Here is a 27,110-nt window from a genome sequence, read left to right on the forward strand (position 1 = left end):
CGTTCGATGTCGGTCGATTTTGGCTCCCCATGTGGTAGCATATGATATTCGTTGAGCTTGTCATGACAAGGCATTTGCTTGATGGTTGCTTTGTCCCTTTGGGGGGCAACGTGCTGAGTCTTAATGTGACGAAAAAGCTCTTTCCCTGAGAACTCAGAATTTTTCCAGTTGCAACCTTTCCAACGGCATTGGTAGTAATTCGGACTATGACTAATTAACTCATGAGATATAATTAGATAAGTGTGCCCAAAGCCGGCGCAATTCTATCAACGCATATATTGTTAGAGAACTTACTCGGACTTCTTCTTTCCATCATGGGATGACGATCCCCCTTCCAAATAGTTGGTATGATTTTTCGCATCAAATAGAGTCCCAGTAAGCTCTTTAGCCTGCCGGCTGTCGGGGGCATTGCCTGACATGCCATCACTGTGAATTTCATTCGACGTGACAGCAGAATGCTCTGCATTGGTCTCCCAAGTTACAGCTCCATAAGGCAAGGGACTGGATGTACCCGGAGTCTCCTCAGTTTGTCCAAAGAACGATGGTGGAGGCCCCGGGGCCATATAATCAGGAGGCGAATGGTTTATGCTCAACGGCAAATCTTGTACGTATGAAAATTCATCATCAAGATTGGTCCCATCTATCATTAGAGACAGTCCCCTAATCCTATCAGTACTTAGTGTGCTTTCATCTCTGAAAGCTGCCAAAGATGCACCATTGGATGCTGTTACAGAAGAAGCTTCTTCGCCTGGAGTTGCGCGTGGAAGAACAAACAGCGCCAGCTGTTCCATGTGATGTCCAACATGTCGATCAAAAGTGACTGGTGGATGAAGTGGAACTTGGCAAAGAGGGCAGTTGGAACCACTCTGCAGATTCGCCAAAGTAGAGTGTGACTCAAGCATATGGTCATACCACTGTCGACGACTTTCATATAGTTTCGATGGGGTACTGCACTCTGCGGATATGCAGACATATGGCATCAAGTCTCGAAAGACGTGACGAGCCCACTCTTTATTGCCTTTGATTTTGATAACAAGACAACAGTATGGACATTCAAACGGGTTTTCATCGGCAGATTCCTTTGGTGGATTGGGAACAGAGAGAGATTCATTCGACGTGAACATGCTGGGAGCATATGAAGTTTGGGAAATGTCAGAGGTGGAGTTTGTTTCAAGGAACTGGAGATGGTCTTCTGCTAAGACCATCTCCGTAGCCACTGTTTCTGATAGCTGGGTACCTATATCTCCATCATCAGATAAACCCTTGCCAAGCTTTGCTCGATGTCTCTCGAAATATTTCAAAACTGCTTTTTGCCTTGCCATCGCAGCGCTGAGGCGAGAAATTATAGAATCCGGAGCGTTTGGAAATTTGTGGGAAATGTGTTGCTGGGCCCATGGTTCGAAATATGATCCATCTTTGACTTCCACGCCGAGAAGACGATCGTGGTCGGCAGGTCGACGAATGGACATTGATATTTGGAATAGGAGGTTGATAGTGTTTCGCAAGCTTTGAAAAAGCATCTGAACGTCTGTCATATCATTGTCTCCCCCAAGTTCCAGCTCGCTGTCTTCGAAGAAAAGCTTATCGGTTTCATCTTCAACTTGGTCTTCATCTTTCATGACATCAGCTAGGTCTCGAAGTAGCCTCAGCAGTCGCTGCAAAAGCTTGACTGTTTCGTTCTTCAGGTGGGAGGCATCTCGAAGCCGATAATCCAGCGAAGATTGTCCAGTCAGGTGAGCCCCAATATTTCCTGCCCATATTCGAAGTCGTCCAAGCTCGTCCAACCAGCGGTGTTCAGATACTTCATTGTTGTATCGCGTTACAGCGCCTGAGTTGGTCAATTCTATGAACTCTTTCAGACACTCATTTAACGAAGTTCCAATATTTGTGGCCATGGCGTATGTATTTGACGTGAAAGTCGTGAAAGTTGAACATAAGAAGATTAGAGATTTAGAGAAGCGTGTAGAATGAATGTGAGGCTGAGGCGCTGCGGGGTAGAACATATCAAGTACAATCTCACCACCTGCATCTTGTGCTTTTGTTTTACACCTCTCTGGATTCTTCTCATACTATCACTCGGTCATGGTCACAGGAATAGAGGCAACAGGTGTCGCTTTGGCCATCCTCCCCTTGGTTGTGAACCAGTTGGATAACTATGCAAGGGGACTTGAAAAGATGAAGGCCTTCCGACGATATAAATGGCAGCTGGAAGACTTTTCGAGTGGACTTAGTGCCCAGTATGCCATAATGGTTAATACTTTGGAGCATTCTTTGGAGGGTGTGGTTGACGACCATGATCAAAAGTCCGACTTGATCAAGAATCCCACAGGTGTTGGGTGGGAAGACCCAGAGTTCCAAAATCGACTGATACAGAAGCTTGACCGGGACTATGTCCCCTTTACTGGCACAGTCCGAGCACTATGTCGCTTATTGGAAGATATTTCCCACAGGCTCGGGTTAGAGACAGGAGATTACTGCAGCGTGAGTCAAACGTGGAAATACCCATCACAGGACAAGGTCATTGAGAATACGTCTATTCTACCTGCAGGCAATATCAATAAATCCCCTCAGTGCCCTCAAGTTCCGGAGAATCTTCAACGCAGCGATATACGAAGATCTGTTGGACAAGATCGATAAAACAAATCAGATCTTGAAAACGATCAGTGAGCAATCCCAACTTCGCGAAAAATCTCTCAAGCAACCAGCGAGACGAAGAAGAAACCTCAAACGATACCGAGAAAAGAGAGCCCATGCAAAGGCTCTCTATGGTATTATCGGAAAAGGTCAAAAATGCGGAAAATGTCTATCTCAAGATGCCCACTTCGTAGCCCTTCAGCTCAACAGAGAGTACATGGATAGCAGAGATGACACACACCTTGCACCCCAACCCACCAGTTTTTATATGATCGCATCGCCCCCGGAGAACTGTTCATCCACAAAGGACAAAAGGCGCTGGCATGAAATCAAAGTTCAAACTGATCAATGTGTTCAATTGCGCTGCACCTCCGGAGACTGCAACCAAGGACTTCCATCGTTAGGTCGAGAATCCAAAGTGCGTTTCGAACTACCAAGAACAAAATGCGTGGAAAGGGTTCAGTCAACACCTACCACCGTGGGTGCATCTAGCGCCGGTCTATGCTCTGTATTTGATCAAGTTAATGTTACACCGCCGAGTTCCAGTTCTGAATCTATTGATTACATATTTGGAAACAAGACTACAGAGGCTGGGTACTACCTGAACCTAGTTCGCACCATCCAAGACGAAATGCATCTCCGCTCTTTACAAGAAACCCTTACTGGCTCTCCATCCACCCCCGATTCCCCAATCCAACACCCAGAGGAGTTGAGCCGCCGAGACAGAATCTACCTTGCAACGCAACTCGCGTGCGGTCTCCTCGAGCTACACGGAAGCTGGCTCCAGCAACACTGGGAAACGAAAGACATTTTCTTCCTCCGTGGGAAGGCATCGCAACACTCACGGTACGAACGTCCATACCTCTTACGTACAGGTCTGCATGTACCCGAATCAGACGCAAATGAGTCGACTCACCGAGGACACGATGACCAAAACTCTAGTCGACAGTGGAATACAACGCTATTTCCGCTGGCACTAGTCTTGATAGAATTGTCCTTAGGAAAGGCTATATCAACACTGCGTCGGCCTGAAGATGGAGAGGCTGGGGAGGATATGTCTATGCTCAACACCGCGACAAGGCTGCTGCAAACTGTATATGGCGAAAGTGGGTCGAATTATGGAGACATTGTTAAGGAATGCTTGTATTGGTCACGAAGTAAAGGTGATGGGTTTGAAGATCCTTACTTCGATGAGTCGGTGTTTGACGCAATTGTGGCCCCTCTGCTGGAAGAGTATTACCGCTTCGAGGGCCTGTCAATTAGAAATTAGAAATCACACCAAAGGGAGGTATATAGAGGGGAGGGGAAATATATATAGCAAAACATATATGCAAATGAGAAGGTCACGAGACAACAGTCACGTTACGCTGGACTACATCTCCGCAAAGCCCACCAAGCCCACAACCCAGCCTAACCCAACCCGCAAATGGGACTGGGCTTTGGGCCCTGTCTTCGGGCTTAATAGGCACCAAATAATGTAAACCATGCTAATTGGTTGTAGCTATATAAGTAATAGAGATTTTCTTCGTAATTTTGGATATTCTAGTTAATTACTTGAGTCTTAAATTGTGGGTTACCATCCCTAGATATTATAGCAATGGAGAGAACTTAGGTGACCGAGATCGCTAAGGTCACGGTATAGGAGAGAAATGTTTGCTACGTTTGCGGCCGTAGCCCCCGGAGATCCCTTGTATGTTGGGTTGGGCCTTAACAGTTGAGCCTATAGCCTACTGCTAGTTGGGCTTTGGGCCAGACCGCAGTCACGTTACGCTGGACCTCGGTCTCTTGGCAAAGGGAAGGACTTTCCACAGGTAATTTAAACCAATGCGGGGAATTGCTATCTCTTCTAGTGCGCCCTGAGTAGTTCTAATCTGAGTGGATATGTTGAAGACTACCTAAACTGGAAGGTTGGAAGTGGACACCCTATCCAGCAAAAGTGCTAGTTTGTGTCATCCAATTTGTGGGCAAAATTGTGTATAATTTGAAGCAATGCTTCTATTTCAAAGACTAGAGTTAGAATGCATATGACGATGTATTCTCCATGAGAATTTACCAGGAATAACCGAGGGCGAAGGAAGGACTGCCTTTGGTACCACAAAGTGTCTATACACTTTCAACATCCTGAATACCTAATCTGGATTAGAGCCATATGCAAAAGCAGTAAAAATAGAGAAATCATCCGCTAACATCTCGCGTTTCTGCGCCTTCGAACCCCAAAATTGAGAAGAACCGAACCTCCAGAGCGACGATCTTCTCCGCAATATGGGGGATCATCATTCCCCCGCTCCCCCTCACAGGGTCCGTTCGCGTCTGTTAATGGAGATAGTTTCAACTCCCCCCACAAAACTAAAAAGGTACCAGCACCTATATTTCAATAAACGATCGACCGATTTCAAACACCGAGGTATCAATTTTGAATTCGCCCGTGAATCCGGGGTGGCCGAGGCAGCCATTCGATTCATGTGGACCCGTCAGCAGTGGATGAATTGAACAAGACCCCATTGCCAGTGAGTCCGCGACTAAAATATGAGTTGATTTCCTCAAGACCACTCTACACTATACCCATCATTTACACTATGTCTTCCACTGCTGAACCGACATCCGGACACCTCGGACACCTCACTCCTGACCAAGAAGCAAAGGTAATTGAATTCTGGATCATCATTTTGACCTCTGTTGCGACTGTCTTGTCGGCAGTGTACGAGGTCCCGATTCCAAAGGGCCCCTCCAGCAAGCTGTTTGCTGCTTTGGACAAGATCAATGAGCCGACGGTAGAGGCTATTATCAGCGCATTGAAGGGGGAAGATTCCAACGGAGAGACCTCGAATGGGACCGTACCGGCGGAATTAAATGGCGAGACCAACGGAGAAACGACCGCTGAAGATGGCACGGACAATAAAGAGCAGAAATCACTCGACAAGGTAGATGCGCTCATGAACGAAAATGCCAAGAATACTATCATTTCAGAAATGGCCAATCGAAAGGTTACCCCGGCACACTTCTCTTCCCTTTTCTCGCAGCTCCGAGAGCTAGGCGTCCAGGATTCAGAAATCAAATCCATGGAGAACATCCTCTCTATGATGACCCCCCAGGAAATGTGCTTTGCGATCTTGAAAATGATCAAGCAAGAAAACCCGGATAGCTTATTGCTCCGGTTCCTGCGCGCCAGGAAATGGGATGTCGGAAAGGCATTCTCGATGATGGCGTCGAACATCCTATGGAGAAAGGAAATGGAGGTTGACGACGAGATTCTGCCCCGGGGAGAGGAATATGCTTTCGAGCAATCCCGTAATCCCAAAGCTACCCCAAAGGAGAAGAAGGAAGGTGCCGACTTTACCAACCAACTCAAGACAGGCAAGAGCTTCCTTCATGGCTTTGACAGGGACGGCCGGCCTGTTATCTATGTTAGAGTGAAGATTCACAAGCCAGGTGCTCAGAGTGAGGAAGCTCTTGAGCGGTATATTGTTCATTGTATTGAGTCGGTGCGACTTATTGTAGCTCCTCCAGTTGAAACGGGGGTATGCTTGACCAGAATGTTCAGATGTTGACCTATGCTGACATGCTCACAGACGATTGTTTTCGATTTGACAGGATTCGGGTTATCCAATATGGTAAAGCAGCACAGTGCAGCCAGATGGAGGTGTCTCTTGTACTAATCTTCAAAACAGGAATACCCACCAGTCAAATTCATCCTCAAATGCTTCGAAGCAAACTACCCCGAGTCTCTTGGACAACTGCTAATCCACAACGCACCCTGGATGTTCTCTGGTAAGTCATTCCACAAGGTCATCCTCGATTTTTACTACATCAGATATTCACAACATTTCCTTCCACCAAATAGGAATCTGGAAACTCATCCACGGCTGGATGGACCCGGTCGTCGCATCGAAAGTACATTTCACACGGTCAGTCGCCGACCTAGACAAGTTTATCCCACGTAACAAAATCCCCAAAGAGTTCTCGGGTGACGACAGCTGGAGCTATAAATACGACGAGCCCGTGAAAGACGAGAACGCGGTTATGAAAGACACCGCGACGCGAGACTCGCTCATGTACGACCGCATGATGATCGGCATCCGGATGATCAGTGCCACAGCAGCGTGGATCTCTGCCAGTTCTCAGTCTGATGGGAAGGAAGAGGTGTCTAAAGTGGAGGAGCTTAAGTCGCGACGGAATGCTGTGATTGATGAGTTCCGTGTGAACTATTGGAGGTTGGATCCTTATATCCGAGCGCGGTCGTTTATTGATCGGACTGGGATGCTTTTGCCTGGTGGTGGACTTGGGAGGGATAGTACCAACGGTCAGGCAAAGTAGAGATATTTATTTTGGGTATTGTTAGAATGTACAGGCAGGAATGGATACATATTCATATTGCGATGGGATCTTTATGACCCACTTTCCGCTTCAGAAGCATATGTTCTCCGCTGTACCAAAATATATTATAGAAATTTTCGACGCATCTGGTTCCTGATGGCCACGGACGGCGTTGAAGGGATGTGAACAGAACGTAAGACCCTAGTTACAGTGTTACACTTGCATATTTCTTTTGTTAATAGATATGATCTGTAGAATTCATCATGATATGTACATTGAATCCGTAACTCCTGATGCTTATATACTTCGTGAATGCAGCCACCTGGGCAATTTATACATGTCCGCCCTCAAACCCATTCACCACTCCAACCGATCATCACAGACAAGACTGACATCAAATCTCTCCTCTCCCTTCCAGACCTTCCCACCAGAGTTACAAGAAGCAACAATTTCGCGGAGGTCACTAATCATCCCACCAGGCCCACTAGCAAAGACACTGGTAGGACCGCGCACCGTCTCAGCCAAGAAATCATCAACCAGCCGCGGAAGATCAGGATGTCTATTAACATCATCCGAAGCACCACCGAGCCGCTCAACAGCAGTAGGCTTATCACATCCACAGCACCCAGAAACAGACTTAGAAGGCGAGACCTGCACAACCTTCTCTTCAATCTTTGGCACTGAGAGATTGCAGTTTTCGGAATCCGAGTTCACAATCGAGGGCGTCTTGCTCCCGGAATCTCGGGTAGCGAAGATTCGAATCTCGAGGTTCAATGTATTCCTCGCTTTCTGCAAGAGATCCAGCTCTGCTGCGACCCACTCCGTGTTCGCCGTGTGACGGACAGCCCAGATGAGCTCGACCTTTCGGTCTGGCGAGGGTTGCTGGCGGGCAAGATCTAGTAGAACGGGAAGGACGTAAGTGATGCCGGTCCCGCCGGCAATGCAAATTATATTGGTGCTTGGTGTCAAGTGACTGGTGATGGACTCGCCATATGCGCCGGTCAGGATGACGGGTGTTGTAGGGATGCTGGTAGCAGCGAGGTCAGCGACCTTTTTCGTTTCGCCGCTTTTCGCGCGAAGGATATATGAGTGTTGGACTGTGCCCTTGGACACAGTGGGCAGGTTGAGGGGCGTAAAGGGGTGGGATTGCCAGATGCTACACTTCGTGAAGGACAGATAGTAATGTTGGCCAATGGACCAGGGGTCCTGGTTATTGTGCAGATCGAGGCGGATGACATCACCGTGTTCCGTGTCCGGGAAGCGGGTGATGGTGGCATCGGCGGGCTTAAAGCCCAGACCGAGAGTACCGGAGTAGTCGGGGTGGTAGTGTAGTAAGGCTGTGCGGACGAGGCGAGCTCCGCGATCGAGGAACCAGAAAATCAGCGAGGGCCACATGAAGCACTTGAGCTGTTTCCAGTGGGCCCAGCAGGCGCCGATGTAGACCATGGCGAGGATGTAGTGTAGTTTGCGGAAGGTCTCGTAGCCGGTGAGTCTGATTCCCCACGGCGTGCTCAGAAGGACGAGGAGGAGTAGAAGGATCATGGCGACGATGCCCCAGACGATGTATGTCTGAGTGACCCATTCAAGTCCGACGGTGGGTTGGGGTTGGTACATTCTCAGCTCAACGACACACCAGCTGATTGTGTGCAGGGAACTTTGCACGAAGATGATGTAGCCCAGCCAGCGGTGGAGGAAATTGAAGCTCTGGTATGGCAAGCCAGTAATGAGGGAGAGGAAGGACTCTCGGCTGCTCAGCAGCACGGAGAGCGGGGTGAGGGCGTAGGCCAGGGTGCCGATGCGATCTGACCACGGGCCTATGCTGTTGCGGGTATTGTATACACCGGGCATCTTTGACACGGGTGTGACCCATGTGTTGTAGAGGATGCCGACAAAGCTGAAGATGAGGAGGTAGCCAGCCAACACAGCGAGGGTGAGCACTTGGAGGCGTGTTGTGCGTCCAAAGATAAACCGAGCCGCATCGGGCAGGAGATATCTCCGGGCGAATGAGGCAACCGAGCGGCGAACCTTGTATAGCCCGGCTAGTTGTGGTGCTACTAGTGTTGGTGATATCGTTGGCGCATTAAACTGGTTCAGGACGACCCAGAGGAGCAAAATAGCGCCAATTACACACCACAGAATACCTGAATATAGCATTCCCAGGTCATGGGATGCGTACACAAGGTCAAGATACTCGCACGATCCTGCATCATTGGTGCAAGGGAGAGCCCGATCAAGGTATCCCCAGTGAGGCTCTAATGCTGTCGCCGCGCTCATGTTCTGGATGTGGCGAACATCCAATTTGGGGGACGACATTGTGTCTTGAACTGCCCTGTGCAGTGAACTGATGTTGAAGACCAAGTATAATCTTCAGCCCAGTTCTGATGACGTGCAGCGACGATTCAGTTCAAGTTGATGAAAATTCTGTGTTCGGTCGGATTATCTGGTCATGGCGAGGCGTAGAAGAGGGTTTGAGATTCTGTGAGAGAAGCCCACGAGGTTTTATCAATTGCCAGTCCGCGAATCCCCATTTGCAAGCTTAAGGTGGCCATTTCGCATTTGCGGCGATTTGAGCACATTTCTCCCACGCCATCGCTGGGTTTCTCCACTTCGCCTTAGCGCAGGTGGGGAGAGGCCATCAGGTTATAAGACCATCGGCCTGGAGCACTGAGATTAGACACGCCATTTCCTCAAATTCCTCATCCTCTTATACCCAGAAAACCAGTCAAGATGGAGGGCATGGACCACAGCAGCTCGAGCAGCTGTAAGGTGTCGGTGAGTGCCAAGAGATTTGGAGGTTCAAGTGGATTCGCTAACCAAAGACCAGATGATGTTCAATTTTAACACCATCGATGCCTGCTTCCTGTCCACCGGATGGCAGATCAAGAACAATGGCATGTTTGCTGCGACATGCATTGGCACAATTCTGCTCGTTGTACTGGTCGAGTTCTGTCGGCGCATTGGTCGGGAATACGACAACTTCCTGACCCGCCAATTTGAGCGCCAAGCCGCGCACGGCACGTTTGCCAAGAAATTTGAATCTGCTCGGACGGCCGTGACGTTTCGAGCGACCCCATTGCAGCAGTTGACGAGGTCTGTGATTCATGCAGTCACTTTTGCAGGGGCTTATATCACCATGTTGTTGGCCATGTACTTCAATGTCTATGTGATTATTTGCATCTGTATTGGTGCGGGGCTGGGAAAGTTCTTGTGTGATTGGATGGTTGTCACGGTGGGAATAGATGACGTGCAGGATGAGACACGGAAATTGGAGGAGACAACAATATGTTGTGATTAATGATTTGACATGAACTTTGTATATACATTTTTGGTTCTTTTAGCGGTTTTTCATAAAACAACATGATTTTAGATTTGCTTATAATCCACTATTTCATTATTTACATACACGATGTCTGAGACAAAGTTGAGTAAAAGCCCTCAATCTTGCTCAATTGTTTCATACAAAATTTCTTTCAGTGCTGTTGTCTTGTATATGTTGCGATTTTCGCCCTTTGCTGCTGGTCTTGGACACCTGTAGTAACTAGCAATAAGAACAATGAATTTCTTCCTAAGAGTTTGACTGAAGGACAAAATGACAATAAAATCACCCTAACAATGAGTATTGCGACTTCTGCTGCTTTCCATGCCTTGAAACACTGTCTCTTTAATCTGACTGTCAAAGCTGCTTAGGAGGTTTTAAACAGCCTCAATCCCGCCCACACTTGGTAGCTGCCGTTGTTAGAACAATTTCCTACTGATCCATCAAGCTCTACGTCCTTGACTTGTTGATATAACAGTTGCCTATACTACTGATAAGAAGGACCTTGGGAGTAACTCCCCCTAGATATGAATTCATCCGAAGATGCCCAGGACCTTGAACAGTGCTTCAACAAGGCCCACAAAGACTTCACAGCCACATTAAAGAGCCTCATACACACCCTACAACACGATGGCTTTACCATGGAGAATTGTTGGGAAGTCTGCGACCAACTCGATCTTCTTGATTCTCTCCTAGGTGATATGGATGAACTTGGTCCGGAGATGGTATTGGAGGCTCCACAACAGCCCACCATGCGCGGATTACCTAGATCTTACTTTCTGGACTATAAATTCCAGTTTGATTGTCTTGGTATCCAGACTGGATTGGATGATGTTCGAGGTATTTTGGCCGAGTGCTTTTACGACGACTGTGCTGAGCTTGCTTGTATCGGGTTGGAAAGTTTGCTGGCCAGGTTTCCATTCTAGTTGATCTTCAATGAATTGAGTTGTCACTGCGTTCATCAAGGTAGTTGGAATGTGTACAAGGGTAGAAAGTAGAAACCAATTCAGACATTAACACGTGGGCTGGCTCGACCTTCCCCCGGAGTGGCTGGGTGGGTCCGGCTCCTTTCGGCTATCTACACGTTGATGCATATACGGACCCATCATGGAATTATCCCACGGATATATGGGCATGATCTAGGTATGGATACTGTCACGAAAATTACCACTTCGTGTTATCTTTGCCCTTCGCTGTCTCCTCCCCTATGGGGAATTTAATATAAAATTATGCAACTCAACTCTCTCGAAGAACGGCACATGGAACGTTGGGAACAAAACCAAATACCCTTGACCTCATCCGAGAAAGATACTAATTGGATGGCAGACTTATCGTCATTTCGCTATTCAGAACCAAAGGGTCAAACTATGTAGTGACTAACGGCCATAAAGGTATCAACGGGTGCTTTCGGGAGCAGACAGGGAAAGACAATCCATTCCTAAGTAATAGATGAGAGAGAGCTGATGATAACCATCAACATGGTATCTATCCAATATAAAAGTTTTAGCTCCAGTCTTAGTATGTATCTCGGTCTTTCTAGAAGGCAGTCAAACGAAGGGCGTGCCAAGATCCTCTTGCCGAGCCAGCCAAACCGTATTGGCTCGATTTCTTATCCTGCGTACCTGTCCACGGGTGTACCTGCCTGGATCATTACGCTTCCAATTGATAAGAATATCAAGAATTCCGATACAAATCAAAACCATATGATTACAACAATCTCCTTCCCCGCGAGTAACATAGAATATACCAACCCCGGACTAGCTCCAACACACCGGTCCGAGATAAGGTATAGCGTCGGAAGCAACCGCCTTGATAAGAGAAACGAACAGCCAGTGACAGCTGCACTCGACAATCCCCGCGCTTTTAGCTTGCTAGATTTGAGGTGCTAACCGAAGGCTTGTGGTCCTTAGCATGCAGCGATTTTACGTAACAGCCTGAGAGTCGTGGATGATATGGACGACGAGCAACAGGGGAGCCTATAGTATCCGTTCTTAATATCGCGGTTACAGACCTCGTAGCTATCTTCACCAGCTACAATGTCACTGCCAGATAAGAAAATTGCGGTGAATTTCCCCGCCTCGAAGATACTGGTGAGTCAAGATACCAGACCTAGTATTCCGAACATCCGACGATACTAGATGCAAGAGAGAGAAGCACATATAAAACGTACCTGGAAAGCATGGAGAGAAATGGACTATCGCCAAACGCTCATATTTTATTTCCACATCACTCCTGTCCGGATCAAGGATGAAGGTTTATCTACAACATACCCTCTTAGGGTTGGGTCTATCAGGGCTAAGCCTAGCCGGGGTTGTGGGAAGAGACATCGAGGTGATACGGTTCCACAGTCCTGGAGGTGTAACCGCCGACTCTTTGCATAACATCCACGTCGAGTTCCTGGATGCACAGTTCGAAGGCCACCTGCAACTTGTCTACGGGGAGTGCGGGATCCAAGACCCGACGCAGAGTCACCATGAGATCGGGAGCACATTCGTGAAACGCGAAGCGCACCCAGAGCGCTTCGTCTGGTCTACACCATCTGATGCACCCCATTCACACTGTCTGCATGCCTTCTCCGGATCAAGACTTGTAGGCCGCACTTCGCCCATCATGGTATCATCGCCTATTAAGAAGCGAGAGAGTATCGCCGATGTGGCAGATGCCATGGGACCGTGGTTTGACGGAGTGGCTTACATGAAGTCAAAGAAGAATAACAAAGCATTTGTTTCCAAAGCGAAGAATACCTCTGTTGCTATTCTTGGCGGTGGAATGTCCGGCTTGATGACGAGTCTGCTGCTCGAATCTGTTGGTATCCATGACTGGCACATCTATGAATCATCTGGGCGAGTTGGTGGTCGTATTCGTACCAAATATCTCAACAACACCACTCCCGACCAGTATCAATATCAGGAGATGGGACCAATGCGATTCCCAGTCAGTATCACCTATGCCGACACAAATGAGACGCTTGAAATCCAAGATCATCACATGGTCTTCCAACTTGCTGGCGTCCTCAACAAGATGAACAAAGACAAGCCAGATCTCCAGGTCAACTTCATCCCCTTTATCCAAAATAGCCCCAACGTGCCTGCAGCCTCTGGCGGCAACCGTCTCCCCAACGGGCTAATCCCCAGTGCAGCCCAAGTCGCGGCCAACTCATCGCTAGTCTATACGGCACCTTCATCCAATGAAACAGCCGTCGCAGAGGCAGAAGCCGCATTCGAAAACTACACTACAATGAACAACCGGGAAACAATCCGCAAGATCGCAACCAACATGTACCAAGCCCACAAGCAGGCCGTTGATGACGGCATGTTCCACTGGTCCGAGGCTGGGTACTTGAAATACGCGCTGGGCTATGACGCCAATATAACCGACTACGTCGCCGGCACAGAGTCAACTCCAATCTGGGGTGATCTCTATGACGACGTCTACTTCGCAGCCACCAAATGGCGCACCATCGACAAGGGTCTAGAGTCTCTTCCTCGCGCATTTTACCCCCACGTCGCAGAAAAGACGACCCTCAATCGCACAGTCTCAGGGTTGGTCTACAACGAGACATCCGGTAAAGTCGCCGTTGCATGGCGCGATGATCCGTTCCAGATGGTGCCGGAAACAAAGGAATACGACTATGCCGTCGTCGCTACACCATTCAGTAAAGTCAGACTGTGGGATCTACCCCGATACTCATCGCTTCTGAGCCGGGCTATCTCGACCATGAACTACGACCCCTCGTGCAAGATGTCGCTTCTCTACAAGACACGGTTCTGGGAACACTTGGAAGAGCCCATCTTCGGCGGATGCGGATCAGTCGATATCCCCGGCGTTGGAAGCGTCTGCTACCCTTCCTTCAACATGAACGCGACCGGACCGGGTGTGATTCTTGCATCTTATGTTTCAGGAACGCCGGCTCGGTCGACGGCTGCGCTGAGTGAGGACGAACACGTCGCGTTAATTCATCGCGCGATGGTCGAGGTGCATGGTGATATTGCTGCCGAGCAGTTTACCGGTGTTTACAATCGCCAGTGCTGGGAGGTTGATCAGCATCAAGCGGGTGCCTGGGCTAGTCCGCTTGTTGGGCAGCAGGAGTTGTATTTGCCTGCTTACTATCAGACGGAATTTAAGACTATCTTTATTGGGGAGCATACTAGTTATACCCATGCTTGGATCTTCTCGGCATTGGATTCGGCTGTGCGGGGGACAACGCAGTTGTTGCTTGATCTCGGTTTGGTTGATGAGGCCAAAGAGATTGTTGAGACTTGGATGGGCAGGTGGATCAAGCTGTGAGTGTTTAAGGTTCGTGTTGTATAGAGAGTGTTTCACTTAGAGTAGCTACTTATTAGAATTTTGCTGCGCATAACGTTATATGACAAGTCAATATATGAGAATGAAGTTATAATATCCATGACCAACATATACCGCATGATACTTGCTATATTAACAAGGCGCCTTGTTTGATCAGTCGACTTCTATAAATCAAAACAAGCCCCCTAAGGTCTTTGTCTGAGCTATCCAGGATTGAAGCCATTTGTAGCTCATATCCAATTGATGATAAAGCTATTGTATCAAAGAAATCACAGGCACATAGACCTTTAATCCCAACAAAGCCTTGAAAACATCCCAACTAATATAACGATACGAGCTTATCTCATAAAATTCCCATTTCGACCTCCAGGTGGTGTTTTCTGATTAGAAGTGGCCCACGGCAAAAGAATTCTTTCCCTCCGCCAAACCCTAATACAGAAACTAACCACAAACAATCAAGTATGGCACAAGAAGGTATGTTCACCCACAACGGCATCTACACCGACGAGAGATGCCACATTAGCGGACCCATAGTATGGGTAAACGTATTCGTCGCAACCCCCGAAAACCGCCATAAAACAGATGCGGAGTTCATGGGTCTCGTAGCCGAGACCATCCACGCGAGAATCGCTAAGGAAACACCCCATTTCAGTATCTCGATTACACCAGAGCCCATGCACCACAGAGTTATGGGATGTCTTTCGTTACCGGCCCGTGGGGATTATTGGGCATTTACACGGTTTCGGGATTCGTATCTTGATGCTTTTCTTAGGGATGCGGTGATACTCGCGCTCTTTTATCAGACGGAATGCGCGGCCGGGAATATTGAGATTGATCGGGTGAGACTTTTTCGATTGTTTCATTTGAGGTCAGATGCTTTCTAGGGTTTGGATGGGGCTTTCATTGACCTGTATTCAGTTCTTTTGTTGATATGGTGGGTAGGGGGTGTAGACAAAGAATTTAACGGACTGGTCCTACAAAATAGAAGATCAAAGGTCTTTGCCCTTAATTTTGTATATTCCACAGCCAATCTGATAACAAAGAGCTCATAAAAGCCATGATCGTTGGCCACGATTCGATGAACCTATTGGTGCCGAGGCTTCGAGCACTTTGATTTCGAAGCTTAAGAAAGAAAGATTCGAACACTTTGTCGAGTGCTTTCTCATAATTAGTACAGAAGACTTGACAAAGCGGTTATTATCAAAAGAATCTTTGTTTATACTAACGGCTCAAACAGCCTACTATATTAAGATATATATATTGTCACGTCTCAGAGTTGGGTATTTAAGCATCCTTACCTCTCTTACCTAGATATCACCACTCAGAAAAAGAATATCCAATCTACCTATCTCACTACAGCCAAGACTATGTCTACACGAACCGCGTTCAGAACTCGCATAGACAACGTTCCCGTAGCCGACGGTCCATCGGGGAAACATGTTATTTGGGTCACAGTGTACTTTGACCCCGACGAGGCCAGGCTTAACGATCTAGAGTTGGTTCGCCTTATGATGTACCGCGTCGTGAACCAACAAGTTAGAATCGACGAGTTACCCATGCATCACAGATACTCTCACTGTTTATCGGTTCGCGTCAGTGGAGAGCTTCCCGATGAGGATGCTATTTATGAAGTGGCGGAAGCGATGGTGGATTATTTTTATGGGAGGGTCAAATCAGGAGAATTTGTGGTTAATCGGACTTACGTTTTTCGTAGACAGTCGCGGGATCTGTTTAGTCTCGGGCCTTCAACGTCTCGTTGATTGGGGTGTCTAGTTATCAGATAGATGTTAATGCATTGTGCATTTACCGGTGATCCTGTCGAGCAATAATATATCTTGTGGTTAGTATTTGAAATCAGTTCTCAAACGTTCTTATATATTTTGTCTTTCTAGTAGGCTAAATTAGCATTTCCATTGTAGCTTCGAGTAAAGAGAACATAAAATACGAATCTATGTTGTATGTCTGAGATTGGGGCTGAAGTAGACCTCAAGAAAGCCCACCCAGCCCACAGTCCAACCCAACCCAACCCACCAAATGGGCTGGGTTTGGGGCCTATACTACTTTCTATAGTCAATTATAGTAATACTTATGGTACCTCTACTTACTATATAAACAACTAACAAAAATAAGTACGTCTTATAAAAAAGTAAAGCTTTATAAAAATCAATTTTTATTCTTATTTTTCCGCCTCCTAGTATCTATTACTTAATACCTTATAAATAACGTATTTCACAAGCGAGCCGCCATCTCCAAAACACATAGTAAATGCGATAGATTACAATTTGAGATCTTAACAACGTTAGCCTATGAGCACCTTAACTTGTAGTCTAATGACCTTTTGATGATATCTAGCCTCTTTAGAGAGTTTGGGAAATGTTTAGCTCTTATTTATCGAGATATATATATTTCTAGCTTATAGTAATGTAATTTTCCGTAAGTTTTGAAATAAGGCTAATATATTATTTCTATTTCTTGAAAGTGATATATAGTTTTACTAAGCCTTATCAAAAGTTATCGACAAGCAATAAAGCAAAACAAAAACGTGGTTGTTGAGATATAAATATAGAGAATGTCGCATTTACTATGTGTTTTGGAGATGGCGGCTCGCTTGTGAAATACGTTAAAATCAAATCAATCAGTCCTATTAGTTAATTTTTAAGTGATTTATATACAGCTTCATATACGGCTTAAACGGTAATTTCAATACCCCCAAAAAACAGGAAAAAAATGCATTAATTATACAGCTGCGATAAATTGGCATGTTTGTATTGTTTGGTTAATAATGGGCCCCTATGGGCTCGGTGGATGGGCCCAAAGCCCAACCCATTAGTGGGTTGGGTTGGGTTAGGTTATGGGCTTTATGGGCTATGCAGAGGTCTAGCTGTGGGCTAGGGGCGTGGGCCCATTTGTGAGCTATCTTGAGGTCTAGGCTGAAGCATTTGGATTTCTAATCCAACCCCGCCAAGAGGATCAGATTTACATGTCAGCTTACTCTAATTCCTAGGTTACTTCATAAAACTTGATTACACCATCGACTATTTCCAAAACATACCTGCACAGTCCCTACTAGCCATTAAACCAAGCACCAACCACATTTATGTCTCGACCAAAAATAAAAGCAGTCTTTTTCGACTTCATGGGCACATGCCTCGACTGGCACAGCAGCGTAGTGGAAGCGCTACCCGCAGCAATTCCCAAGGATGAAGCCTCAAAGTTTGCGCTAGAATGGCGTAGACAATACTTCCTAGAAACTACCAAACGCGTCAGCGAAAACCTCCACCCAGAAGACATCGACATCACCCTTGCCCGCACCCTGGATACTCTCCTCAACCAGTCACCCGACCACAAACCGCACTTCGACGTGAAGACCAAGAACCAAATAATCGAAGCATGGCACTCGCAAAAAGCATGGCCCGAGGTTTCCGATGCAATCAATAGTCTTCGTCAAGATCTCGGTCTGGAAGTCTTCGTTCATGCGAACGGTACGACGCGGCTCCAGTTAGACTTGACTCGGTCTTCCGGATTAGAGTTCAATATGCTGTTTTCTAGTCAGCTGCTAGGTGCTTACAAACCTCGCCCGGAGGCTTATGAGAAGGGGTTGGAGCTTGTGAAGCTTCGGCCCGAGGAGGTGGTTTTGGTTGCTGCACATGCTTATGATTTGCGGGGCGCACAGAAGTGTGGATTGAGGACTGTGTATGTTCATCGGTGGACTGATGATATTGATGAAGATATGGAGCTGGTGAAAACCGAGTTTGATGTGTTTTTGGAGGATATGAACGACCTTGCTGGTGCCATTAGGGGATTATGAGTGATTTACGGGTGGTTTTGAATATTTCATGAATATTGTGTAACTGTTGAATTAAACTCTTTGAATTTAGTATACTACATGAAACTTAAATGAAAGTGTTTGAATGAGTGCTACCATATCCACCCCTTTAGGTTCTCCCTCATCTGAACTGTCGACCCAACACAATAATCATTTCCATTAGACCGCGGAACCATGATGTTGGTATTCTGATAAAGTGGAAAATATTATAGGTCTATTTCTCAAACATCCAGGTGATATGGTGTCGAGCGCTTGGCACGGCGGCTTTCAAGCGGTTACGAGACAGGTGGACTGCGAAGGGGCAGAGCGGCCAAAGGTCAAATGCCTGATTTTGTAGGAATGGTGCCTTGATATGCCCGAATTATAGACTACTTCCGCTCTATACCATATACTGTAAATTGAAGCTATTCCTAGTTATACACACCATATATAAGAATAGTTGGTTGGTTATACGGCCCTGTCAGGTCTTTTTAGGTGATATTTTTAGATATACTTTTTGCTAGTCTTTTTAGATGTCCTTTTAGGTATATATAAAGGCGGTAAAAAAAGACAAACGTATGAGACTTTGAAATCTCTATATTACTCAAAATTGAAGCTATTCCTACCCCACAAATCATCAGTCAAACCGCGTAAAATGCCTCCTTATATTAATCTCTCGAGATTTGGTCGGTCGAGATAGCTCCAACGTCTAGAAATAGGCGCATACGGTGATTTATATGGTAGGAATAGCTTCATTCTTATGAACTACTAGGCCAACGGGTGATCTGTTATAATTGAGTTAACTATTTTGATTTCTGCCAGTTCTATGTAAAACAAGGCATAACTCAGGCATTTGACCTTTGGCCGCTCTGCCCCTTCGCAGACGGACCACAACCCTATCCGCAACAAAGTGGCACCAAGATCCGACCCCTTACCCAGCTAGAAAGCGGCTCCACTTCCCGCAGAGCCTCCCTCTGTTTTCTTCTTTTCCTCAACAATTTGGTAGTGTTCCACCAGTGAGAACAACGCGTGTATGATTTTTGGAACCTCACCACTCACGGCGCTTTGAGAAGATGTGTACAATATTGCTCAACGCGTCTTTAAGTCTTTTGTTGTGCTGTAGCTAGTGTCGCAATATATACGTCTCATTGCAGACACCAAGTCTCCCAACAATTTTGATAAACTGTTTAGTTTGTTCGGGCATGAAGCAAAATCTAGACTTTTACATCCCATGTACTTACTACTTGGCACATCACAATTGTGGTTGGACGCCTCTAGTGCCTTAAGTTTTGAGTTTCATTGTGCCTGTGTATGAATTTCAAGTGTCTTTGTGAACCATTCTCCTCACTTGGATAAGAGTATGCAAGTCTTATAGCCCGGCCTAATACCAAATACTCTTCTTGTTCACCTTGTGACTAAATCTTAGATTGTCTCAAAGGCGTCGGGCTATAACAGCATCGGCTTTGATAATGGCTGGCGGCATACGATATTGTGCAATACCCGTTGACACAGCTTGCTCTTCGTATCGACTACCATGGTGCTCCCTTGTCCCTGACGTCATGCACTATTCTCTGGAAAGCACTGGAGCCCCAGGCTTTCTCCCAACTCCACACAATCCACAAGCACGGAATATCATCCCCCCGAACTGCGACTATATTGACCAGCCTTATTGCCGAGGGTGCCAAGATGGCTTGACCGATGCAAGCTTTACCAATTGGACTTTCTACGGGCGCCACCAGTCAGCCAAGAAAGTATATCCTAAGTCTGGGCGAGTCTATATCGGGTAGTATTGCCTTTTATACCTCAACTGCCATTGATCCAACGCAACTACTAAGAAGCTGACTCGCAGATCTACTCCCTCGGCTCTTGACACCTTTGCGGGGAAATAGCAGAAGGGGGTGGATGCTCGGACCCATTCTGCGCCTAGTGTGATTTGGCCAGCGAATCATACTGCCCAATTGCTATCTTTGGAAACTGAATGACAAAGGTTTAGCTCCCCACTATGTCTGAGATGAGGTTAGTGCCAACTTACTAGCTGCCGGTTAACAAAGAAATCCGGGGTTGGGCATGGGATTGTGGGGAATATTACGAGGGGTTGGTCCCAACAAGGCGGCGTGTAAGATAGACAACTGGATCAACTGGATGAAAAAGCATAAAAGGGCTACTCATCATGATCTGGTTTGTGTCTTTTCTTTTCCTCCAGTTTTCTATCACCACTATTGAGACAGCGTCTGACTTTGATTTCCCAGGTTTTATTGAACACAATCCCGCCTCTTGAATCTCAAAATGTCAGACGAGAACATCAGCGACAAGCATGAGGCCTCTACAGTAGAGATGCTTCGTCGCTATCAAACCGCCGATAGTGTTATGCTTCCTATACCACGCGATGTTTTTGAAAAGTTATACCTTAGCCCCAAGACACCAAATGCAGGAAAGCTACGTTCTACATTTGGCAATCCTACACCAATCTCATTGATGGGCTTCTTGTTGGCTGCCACACCGACCGCAATGATTACTATGGGCTGGAGAGGAGCTGGCGGAAACGGTGCTGCCATTTTGTAAGAGAGACCACGATTGTGCTACCAGGGAGACAATACTAACATTACCTCTCTACTAGACCGGTCTATATCTTCTTCGGTGCAATGGTGCAAATATTCGGGGCGATCGGCGAATGGATCCTTGGGAATACATTTTCCTGCGCGGTATTCTTTACATATGGTATGTGCGGTTCGTCGTGGACCATGAACAAATCCATGTCTTTGCTAATCAGGATCCACTGGTTTACAGGCACCTTCTGGCTAGTCCAGGGCACTTCACTCATGCCATTCTTCGCCGTTGGCACAATGTATTCACCTGATGGCAACACGCTAGAAGGAATTAAGACGGCTGAATACAGCGCCACCGTCGGTTGGTTCTTTCCATTATACCTGATTATGTATACGCGCTAGTGCTAACATAATACTTTATAGGCCTCTACTACGTCACTCTCGCACTCCTCACCTTCGTATACATGATTTGTTCTCTCCGCACAAACGTCTGCCTCTTCCTCGCGCTTCTTCTACTCGTGGTTACATTTGGGTTGTTTGCTGGCACATATTTCCAGATGGCGCTGGGAAACCTGGTACTGGCTGCCAAATTACACAAGGTATGTTGCGAATACACCTATTGTTCTCTTCCATGTTGAATTCGTACTGATTTATGTATCTACAGGCGGCTGGTGCCTTCAATTTCGCACTTTGCATTCCCATCTGGCATATCTTCATTGCGCAGATCCTGGACGCGGTCGACTTCCCAATCTCACTACCAGTGGGCGACCTAAGTACAGTCATCCTTGGAAAGAATCAGAAAGCCCGGAAGCGTGAGGTTGAGGGGTAGATATAGTGTCTAGCTTTGACTGCTTTGAGAATATATTTACATCGTTGTGTGTTGAAGCAACCATTTTGTTGTTTCGTAACTATATCTTTCTTTGCCGGAAATACATATTTTTTGATTATACTAGGTGTTTCTATTGTCCAGTTCTATATGGAATAGCCGTGCTTATGGTAAGTACTTGGCTATTACTCACCAAAACTACAGTGATGGTCTGAACTGTGAGAATCAACCACCGTAATATATATTCGCCCCAATATCCACATCTGGTTACCCTAGAGATAACCGCTGTAAAACACCCAAAATGGCGCTAATGCCGGCGATGGTGTGATCCCGCTAAGTTGAACCTCAAAATCTTACGGCTACCTTCTTAGACAGGAACACCCACCTTGGTTGGTCGGAACTTCGTGATGGAGAAAGAAAAATTCTCTACACCTCAGCCTCGAACATGGCACTGGAGAACCATCGTCCGGATGGCAGCAGCCGCAGGGATAGTGGGCCTAGTGGGGTTCAGTAAATTCCCTACCCCAGCGCCGCGCTGGGGCTTTCGGGACGAGCCTCAAGTCCAAGACCTGCCGTATGGATCATTCCCACAACCGGACGACCCGTTTCAGTTTATCCCCTGCACTGATGCCAGTCATCCGCCGCCACTTGATGACCCGACTCCGCAGCAATCGTGGGCCTCCCTCTTCGATGTCAATCCAAATCACTGGAGTTGGGGAAGCACAGGTCGGGGAATCTACCTGTGTGGGTACTTAGACCTACCACTTGATTATCTCAACTTTTCAGACTCTCGTATTGTTCGAATTGCAGTTACCAGGTTCCAGGTCGCCGGTTTAGCCTATAGGAATGATCCTAGTCTTTCACCCAAGAGCTACAGGAGTGAGCGCACTATCATCATAAACCCAGGAGGCCCGGGAGGAAGCGGAACATCTTTCCTCTGGGAGACCGCAGAGGAGATGACCAACCGCTTCAGTGATGGACAACTCGATGTGCTAGGGTGGGACCCCCGCGGTGTTAATTTCTCCCTCCCCGCCGCGGCATGTTACCCTCAAGACGGGTTCCGGGATCGATGGTCACTGCTAGCACTCCGATATCGCGAGGAGGCCCCAAAGGCCCAACTAGAGGCTGTGGATGCCATGAACAACGCCACCTTCTTTGCCTGCCAGCAACGGCTGGGAGATTTTGGTCGCTTCATCAGCACGGCATCGGTGGCACGCGACCTAGACGAGATCCGAAAAGCACTTCATGAAGAACAAGTCACAGGATACTTGGTTAGCTATGGTACGGGGATTGGTCAGACATATGTCAACATGTTTCCCAGCCGAGCGGGTCGTTTGATCCTCGATGGTACCGAATATGTCAGGGATCATCGCCTTTTAGGCGGCTTTGGCTGGACTGCTCTCGACAACGCAACGGATGCATGGCGCGACGGCTTCTTAGGGGAGTGTATCAACGCCGGTCCAAAGTGGTGTGCACTGGCCAATCCTGTTCCTAACCAGAAAGGCCCTGTCACACTTGCACAGCTGGAAGCGCGTATGACCCAGCTGCTTGAGTCACTCAAAGCTCGCCCACGATCCGCGTACACAGAATTAGCTGGCCCTTCTCTGGTCACTTACTCAGCGCTCGTCGAAAAGGTTCTCTATGGGGCTATGTATCGGCCGGCGGACTGGCCGGGTACGGCACAAATGCTCTATGAGCTCGAAGCAGGGAATGCGACCCTAGCCGCCAATTTCCTAGATCTCTCATGGAGCGACCATTCCAAAAATCCATTCTATCCACATGTTCCATCTTCCACTGAACTCGATTCCCTCGTGATCTGTGCTGATTCGTACGATGCGCCCCTTCCAGACGGACTTGAATGGTGGGATCAGTTGTGGGAGTCAATGTCCTCCCAGAGCTGGCTAGCTGGAAACTCCCGCTTCTTTGCAGTTCTGCCTTGTCGATATTACAATACCTATTGGGATCGTCCTTCGGAAGTGTATCGCGGCGATCTCAACAATACTCTCAAGACCCCTACCCTGCTTATCGCTTCCCCGTATGACCCTGCAACCCCGTTGCGAAATGGAAGAAGGTTACTAGCAGAAATGGGCCAAAATGCCCGGTTGATTGTTAATCACGCTTATGGGCATAGCTCTAGACGTGACAGATCGGACTGCACAGATCGAGTTGCTAAGGCTTATATTCTACATGGCATTCTTCCCGAGGAACAGGAAATTCACTGCTACGCCAATAACAAGCCTTATGTCCGTGAACTTGTAAGTAACGAATGAGAATAGCTTCCGCAAAAAACTGTTGATCTTTCTGCATGTTTTTGCATCCATCGCATAGATAATTTTCCATTGTCAATGGTTTTGCTTAGTTATAACTGGATAATGTGTGAAGAACTTTATGGATTGTATATGGATTGTACATCAGTTCCATATTATAACGCATCTCACTAGTACCCCACAAGAATAGGAGGTCATCAAAGACCGATACTAAGTTGTCGGCAAACTGGGATTCGGACGAACCTCAACAGCATAGCTTGCACGGGATATGGTGTAAGGTTTAGCCCAGTGATATTTTCAAAGCGATTTTTCGAGGTCTACCTGCTCATAGACGTGCATCAATGATCCATTACATTCTGGACATGTCATAACATCAAGTACCCGTGGACCCCTCGGACCAGTGGACGCGTTACACAACAGATAAGAGGCCGATTAGAGGCCGATAAGCCCCTGTCCGGTTGGTTCCAATTTTTCGGGGATGTGATGGATTCGATCTCAATATTATTTGTCAATCTCTTCCCTATTTCCCATTTATTGTGTTTCCCACTCTACTGTAAGACTATTCCACACTATTTCACCATGTTCGAATGCAGCACCTGTACCGAAGAATTCTGGGATCAGGATGACTGCGATGACCATATGGATTACCAACGTCACTGGATTGAGTGTGAAACATGTAGTCGAACGTTCCGTACACAGATCGCTTGCAATCAGCATATGAATGCTGTGAACCACTGGGCGCCGACCTTTGAATGCGAGACATGCACTAGCACCTTCTATAGTCAACACGCCGCCAACAACCACATGAACGCGAAGAATCATTGGCTCCCGACCGTTGCATGCGAGACGTGCCCAAGCAAATTCCACTCGGAGCAGGCTGCGGAGAATCACATGAGAGCCAAGGGACATTACAGGAACTACTGCCAAGCATGTAGGCGTAGGTTTATGAACGAGAACTGTTTGCGCCAGGTAGGACAGCTGACATGATTTGAGAGAAACTATGAACCCGTTCGACTCACCCTTGATTTCATAGCACCTGAATTCCCGGATCCACCGCGGCACCAATATTGCGTGTCCATTCTGTCAGACTGGCTTTGTCACTGCTAGTGGTGCCTCACATCATCTTGAGAGTGGGTCCTGCCCTCAAGCTCAAATCTTGAACCGCGACAGCATCCACCAAATTATTCAACAGCTTGATCCAAATGGCATTGTATGCAAGAAGCAGTTGGGGTGGCACGATGAACAGAACTCGACCTATTCCGTTACCGACAGTGCCTGGAATGGTAGCTGTTGGATGTGTTACCTATGCAAAAGGGGGTTCAACTCGAGAAAAGCGCTGCAATTGCATGTTAACTCGCCTGTGCATAAGGAGAAGGTCTACCACTGCCTCAAGCGCGGCTGTCCAAAGGAGTTCCACTCGTTAGCTGGTCTGTTCAACCACCTGGAGAGTGAATCGTGCGGATTCATGCGGTTCGAGGGAGTTCAACAGGTTCATAATCAGTTCAACGACGCTATCCTGAACCGTCGGAGAATTACAGGATTCTAGTTCTTTGGCTATTTGTCTGGAACTTTGCAGCCGCTTACTCGAAATTATTCAATTTGTCCATCGCTATGGTACTTATAACCAGATGGCTAGATTTACATTTGCTTTACATTTTGTATGAAGACCGCATCAATATCTTTGCTCGTTTTCAAGAAAGAATTATGCTATCACGTTGGAGGAAGTAGTGAGAATCAATCATAATTCTCTATTTCTGTAATAAATGATATCGAGTCTATTTTTTGCATAATATAATATTTATAGCTATAGATCAGCTCCAAAGAAATATCCCATCAAAATGGAGCCAAATCAATGACATGAATACTATTCCTGCAGTAAATAACTATAACTAAGTTAACTCGTCTATGTAGTCAAAGCGCCCGAGACTTAAGCATTTCACTCCGCCACATTCAGGTCATTCCCATTTCGTTTTTGCCTACACTACAGTCTGGAAAGTGATTCAATGTCACCTAAACAGGAACCGAGGGTTTTGTCATGGTCTGGTAAAATAGACTGTATTTTTCAAGTACACGGCGGGAACAGCGTATTTTACCGGGTTCCAGTTTGGGGAGACTCGTAAAAAGTTCCAGGTACAACCCTCTGAAGCAAGTAGGTGAATCAAAACTATAAGCCAAAGACATTACGCAATGGTGACAATTGTATACAATGGGTTCGTCTAGTAGTGCAAACAGATGCTTGTTGCTTCACTAAGATTGATGACTCGGCGCAACAGGGACTACTTCGAGGCTGGAGGAATTGGTGGTGACAAACGCGTGCAACCTGCTGATGGTAGAAAGATAAGCTATATGGGTTTTGTGGAAGGACAGGAAAATATATTGACCAGCTTGGGGAAGTCTTCAGCGATTAGAAGCAGTGAGTTACTCGGATGTGATCAATTCATATAAACTTTCTAACAGCGGAGACAGATGACTGCTTAATCCTACTTCTAGGTCAAATTCCTGCGTAGGGTTCCAGTGTACGACGACACCGAATCGTGGTTTTACCAGCTTGGTGTTGTTGCGGGCTGCCTCTGCCGACTCTGTGTTCTTAAATCGAATGACGTAGCCGGTTTCAGCGGTGCCGATACCATGTCTTGTATCTTGCGTCGTTCCGTAGTGCCGTGCGGATGTGTTCGTTAGCAGCATCGGTTGGAAGATAGCGCCTAAACGTGTTTCTATCGTTATTGTCATGATCTTTTGGGTCGACAAGTGCTCTGATTCGCACATATTCTTGCTCTTTCTCGGGTTGTTAGTCTCTCGGCGAGAAGGCGTTATTGCTGCCGTTAGCTGCAACTATGGCCTAGGACCTAGTCGCAGACACTGTCGGGGCGGCACTTTCAATCTGTGCTCTCTCAAGGCTTTCACCTCCTCATGAAGTTTCTCGCTCTGTTCCTAGAGGACATTTTGGTTATGCTTGATCTCCTGAAGTTCATTCTGGGTGGCTACGATGGTCATTATTTAGTAGTAGATGACATCCTTCAGCGCGCGGATTAATTTCCATACTTTCTTAGTCATGATTCAGCCGGATCCGATGGGGCGAAGGCATCTCTACTTCGGG

The 27,110-nt window shown here is 47.0% G+C and overlaps 12 protein-coding genes across 12 annotated transcripts; 9 read left to right on the forward strand and 3 right to left on the reverse strand.

Annotated features, from left to right (window-relative positions):
* Positions 1-290: 290 nt before the first annotated feature.
* N7537_011956 (uncharacterized protein) lies at positions 291-1,895 on the reverse strand (the record flags this gene model as incomplete). Its single annotated transcript, XM_056903010.1, has 1 exon — positions 291-1,895. One exon carries the CDS (start codon positions 1,893-1,895, stop codon positions 291-293), a length of 1,605 nt encoding a protein of 534 aa, XP_056748297.1.
* A 187-nt stretch (positions 1,896-2,082) lies between these two features.
* On the forward strand, positions 2,083-3,904 carry N7537_011957 (uncharacterized protein; the record flags this gene model as incomplete). The annotated part of the gene is made up of 2 exons (XM_056903011.1): positions 2,083-2,481; positions 2,549-3,904. 2 exons carry the CDS (start codon positions 2,083-2,085, stop codon positions 3,902-3,904), a joined length of 1,755 nt encoding a protein of 584 aa, XP_056748298.1.
* Positions 3,905-5,210: 1,306 nt separating this feature from the next.
* On the forward strand, positions 5,211-6,948 carry N7537_011958 (CRAL-TRIO domain-containing protein; the record flags this gene model as incomplete). Its single annotated transcript, XM_056903012.1, has 4 exons — positions 5,211-6,152; positions 6,204-6,245; positions 6,303-6,402; positions 6,476-6,948. The coding sequence occupies 4 exons, from the start codon at positions 5,211-5,213 to the stop codon at positions 6,946-6,948; spliced, it is 1,557 nt and encodes a 518-aa protein (XP_056748299.1).
* A 357-nt stretch (positions 6,949-7,305) lies between these two features.
* On the reverse strand, positions 7,306-9,261 carry N7537_011959 (ferric reductase family protein; the record flags this gene model as incomplete). Its single annotated transcript, XM_056903013.1, has 1 exon — positions 7,306-9,261. The coding sequence occupies one exon, from the start codon at positions 9,259-9,261 to the stop codon at positions 7,306-7,308; it is 1,956 nt and encodes a 651-aa protein (XP_056748300.1).
* A 414-nt stretch (positions 9,262-9,675) lies between these two features.
* N7537_011960 (copper transporter family protein) lies at positions 9,676-10,243 on the forward strand (the record flags this gene model as incomplete). Its single annotated transcript, XM_056903014.1, has 2 exons — positions 9,676-9,720; positions 9,773-10,243. 2 exons carry the CDS (start codon positions 9,676-9,678, stop codon positions 10,241-10,243), a joined length of 516 nt encoding a protein of 171 aa, XP_056748301.1.
* Positions 10,244-10,791: 548 nt separating this feature from the next.
* N7537_011961 (uncharacterized protein) lies at positions 10,792-11,190 on the forward strand (the record flags this gene model as incomplete). Its single annotated transcript, XM_056903015.1, has 1 exon — positions 10,792-11,190. The coding sequence occupies one exon, from the start codon at positions 10,792-10,794 to the stop codon at positions 11,188-11,190; it is 399 nt and encodes a 132-aa protein (XP_056748302.1).
* Positions 11,191-12,511: 1,321 nt separating this feature from the next.
* On the forward strand, positions 12,512-14,551 carry N7537_011962 (flavin monoamine oxidase family protein; the record flags this gene model as incomplete). Its single annotated transcript, XM_056903016.1, has 1 exon — positions 12,512-14,551. One exon carries the CDS (start codon positions 12,512-12,514, stop codon positions 14,549-14,551), a length of 2,040 nt encoding a protein of 679 aa, XP_056748303.1.
* Positions 14,552-17,666: 3,115 nt separating this feature from the next.
* N7537_011963 (Haloacid dehalogenase type II) lies at positions 17,667-18,377 on the forward strand (the record flags this gene model as incomplete). Its single annotated transcript, XM_056903017.1, has 1 exon — positions 17,667-18,377. One exon carries the CDS (start codon positions 17,667-17,669, stop codon positions 18,375-18,377), a length of 711 nt encoding a protein of 236 aa, XP_056748304.1.
* A 2,283-nt stretch (positions 18,378-20,660) lies between these two features.
* On the forward strand, positions 20,661-21,749 carry N7537_011964 (putative plasma membrane ammonium transporter (Ato3); the record flags this gene model as incomplete). Its single annotated transcript, XM_056903018.1, has 5 exons — positions 20,661-20,932; positions 20,992-21,092; positions 21,162-21,281; positions 21,344-21,519; positions 21,585-21,749. 5 exons carry the CDS (start codon positions 20,661-20,663, stop codon positions 21,747-21,749), a joined length of 834 nt encoding a protein of 277 aa, XP_056748305.1.
* A 404-nt stretch (positions 21,750-22,153) lies between these two features.
* Positions 22,154-24,016, forward strand: N7537_011965 (uncharacterized protein; the record flags this gene model as incomplete). Its single annotated transcript, XM_056903019.1, has 1 exon — positions 22,154-24,016. The coding sequence occupies one exon, from the start codon at positions 22,154-22,156 to the stop codon at positions 24,014-24,016; it is 1,863 nt and encodes a 620-aa protein (XP_056748306.1).
* Positions 24,017-24,592: 576 nt separating this feature from the next.
* N7537_011966 (Zinc finger C2H2) lies at positions 24,593-25,559 on the forward strand (the record flags this gene model as incomplete). The annotated part of the gene is made up of 2 exons (XM_056903020.1): positions 24,593-24,982; positions 25,047-25,559. The coding sequence occupies 2 exons, from the start codon at positions 24,593-24,595 to the stop codon at positions 25,557-25,559; spliced, it is 903 nt and encodes a 300-aa protein (XP_056748307.1).
* Positions 25,560-26,431: 872 nt separating this feature from the next.
* N7537_011967 (uncharacterized protein) lies at positions 26,432-26,743 on the reverse strand (the record flags this gene model as incomplete). Its single annotated transcript, XM_056903021.1, has 1 exon — positions 26,432-26,743. The coding sequence occupies one exon, from the start codon at positions 26,741-26,743 to the stop codon at positions 26,432-26,434; it is 312 nt and encodes a 103-aa protein (XP_056748308.1).
* Positions 26,744-27,110: the final 367 nt, after the last annotated feature.

Source organism: Penicillium hordei, assembly GCF_028827395.1.
Source record: "Penicillium hordei strain IBT 12815 chromosome Unknown utg000006l_segment0_segment0, whole genome shotgun sequence".
Lineage (NCBI taxonomy): Eukaryota > Fungi > Ascomycota > Eurotiomycetes > Eurotiales > Aspergillaceae > Penicillium > Penicillium hordei.